This window comes from Halichondria panicea, chromosome 9 (assembly GCF_963675165.1).
Source record: "Halichondria panicea chromosome 9, odHalPani1.1, whole genome shotgun sequence".
NCBI classification, from domain to species: domain Eukaryota; kingdom Metazoa; phylum Porifera; class Demospongiae; order Suberitida; family Halichondriidae; genus Halichondria; species Halichondria panicea.
This window is the reverse complement of record NC_087385.1, coordinates 762201-763933: the sequence shown is the minus strand read 5'-3', so window position 1 is coordinate 763933 and position 1733 is coordinate 762201. Positions and strand designations below refer to the sequence as shown.

The window sequence follows — 1733 nt, the reverse complement described above, 5'->3', positions numbered from 1 at the left end:
AGGCTGACTACCAGAGGTTTGAATTTAAGTCCACTGGAGAGTGTCCAGATCAAGCTTGCTCATGTCATTGAAGTAAGAAGACCCATCATAACCACCAAAGGTGTACAGGCAACGACCTACACAAACAGAGCAACCACCCTGCTCTCCAGGGGGTAGAGGTCCAGTGGTGGGCAAGAGGCTCCACAGCTCAGTGCTTGGATCATACACAGCAATGATGTTAGACCCTCGTCCTGGACCAGCCCCCCTCCACATGTAATGGCGTCCGTCAACTGCAGAGAATTGACCCCAACGAGGTGATGGTTCAACTGGAGCATCCATTACCTGCACAGGAGTGATCATGAGACAGTGTTTATGCCATCACACACAAACACACAATCATTGGTTGAGCCTGGACTGAGATTATGCATGCTAGCTATAGGACCTAACCAGATCAACAACCATCACATGACTGACATGAAGTCTGTATATCTATAGCAGCAATGAGACACAGCATTTCAACTTACAAGTCATGGACAGTAGAACACTCCCTCAGAGATATCAGAGAGCTGCTATTGTTGTTGGAGTTCTGTTGATCTTGCATACCAGCCACGCCCCCACTATTGCAAAGGTTACGAGGAGCCCACTCCCAAAATGGGAGGTGTAGAGATCTGAAGGTTGTCTAGCGCTGCAGGAGTAGGTGAGTGTAACTAGGAATACTAGGAATATTGCACATACAGCTTATACCCATAGGCCTGTCAATGGGCAATATTATAGGTCTAGGTCTAGTCTAGTTGCAGAGCATGTCGTACAATGTGTAAAGATTGCTCATGACAGTGTGTGTATTTATCATTGTGTAGAGGAGATGTGTTTGTTGAGTGGGAGCATCCTCCGTCACCACCACTCTCCAGTATCCATGGAGATGACACTATCCTCTTTGAGCTCCTGAGAACTAAACAACATTCAACAGTTGACGACAATCGACGATGCAATTACGTTAGAATCCAGCCATGCATGACATGTGCACAGACTGTGGGGGGTCTGGTATCAAGGTGACCCACCGCCCACTCGGCCCTGTCATGATGCAGCAGATACAGAGCGTATGCACACACTGTGGGGGGTCTGGTGATTACATAAGAGACAAGGACAAGTGCAAGAAATGCAAAGGAAAGTGTCTCGTGGAAATCAACCACAAACAAGAGGTATGAGAATAATTAGAGCACTGCTGTTAGTGAGTCTATACCAGCCACAATCACTTAGAGACACTTTCCACTGGAATAATTAATATGGACTATAATTCATGGACAGTCATGAAATGTGGTCCCAAGTGCCAATTTTTGAAAGGCCCAATTAATTTATTTATGGTTACCTACTTTCAGTGACTTTGTGGTATCCTAAAAGCTTAAAAATTCTATTTCAGCAACCATAGATTGAACAGTAAGAGGGATTGGAAACGACCATGCAGGCCGCACTGTGTAAACCGGTGAAACACTCCGCGTTATGATTTTGCGCTCGCTTAGTTTTACCGTACTCCGGTTGTATTTCAACTGTTTCTAGCCCTCCTATCCACTAGCAATCACAGGGCTGGGAGGTACTCTAGAGAAGTAAGTTTACACCACTGTCTAAGTCCGTTGTCTTTTACTTCGTTTTTGAGTTTAGCTTACTCCATGCCAACTTTTCTCTTTCCCTGCTGTGAAGCGGAAACTTGACTTGGTTATTATGTATCTAAGTGCTATATAGAATGGCTTCATGCTATG

General features: G+C 45.2%; 1 protein-coding gene across 4 annotated transcripts in view; it reads left to right on the top strand.

Moving 5' to 3' along the window:
* The first annotated feature begins 632 nt into the window (after positions 1-632).
* Positions 633-1733, top strand: part of LOC135340861 (uncharacterized) — a 53691-nt gene continuing 52590 nt past the window's right edge. For 3 of the 4 annotated variants that reach the window (XR_010396456.1, XM_064537280.1, XM_064537279.1), the window contains exon 1: positions 688-1178. Coding sequence is in view for 2 of the 4 variants with exons in the window: in XM_064537280.1 (XP_064393350.1) it covers positions 987-1178 (192 nt within the window). In the remaining 2 variants the exon portion in view is untranslated. The other variant, XR_010396457.1, reaches the window with a different exon arrangement.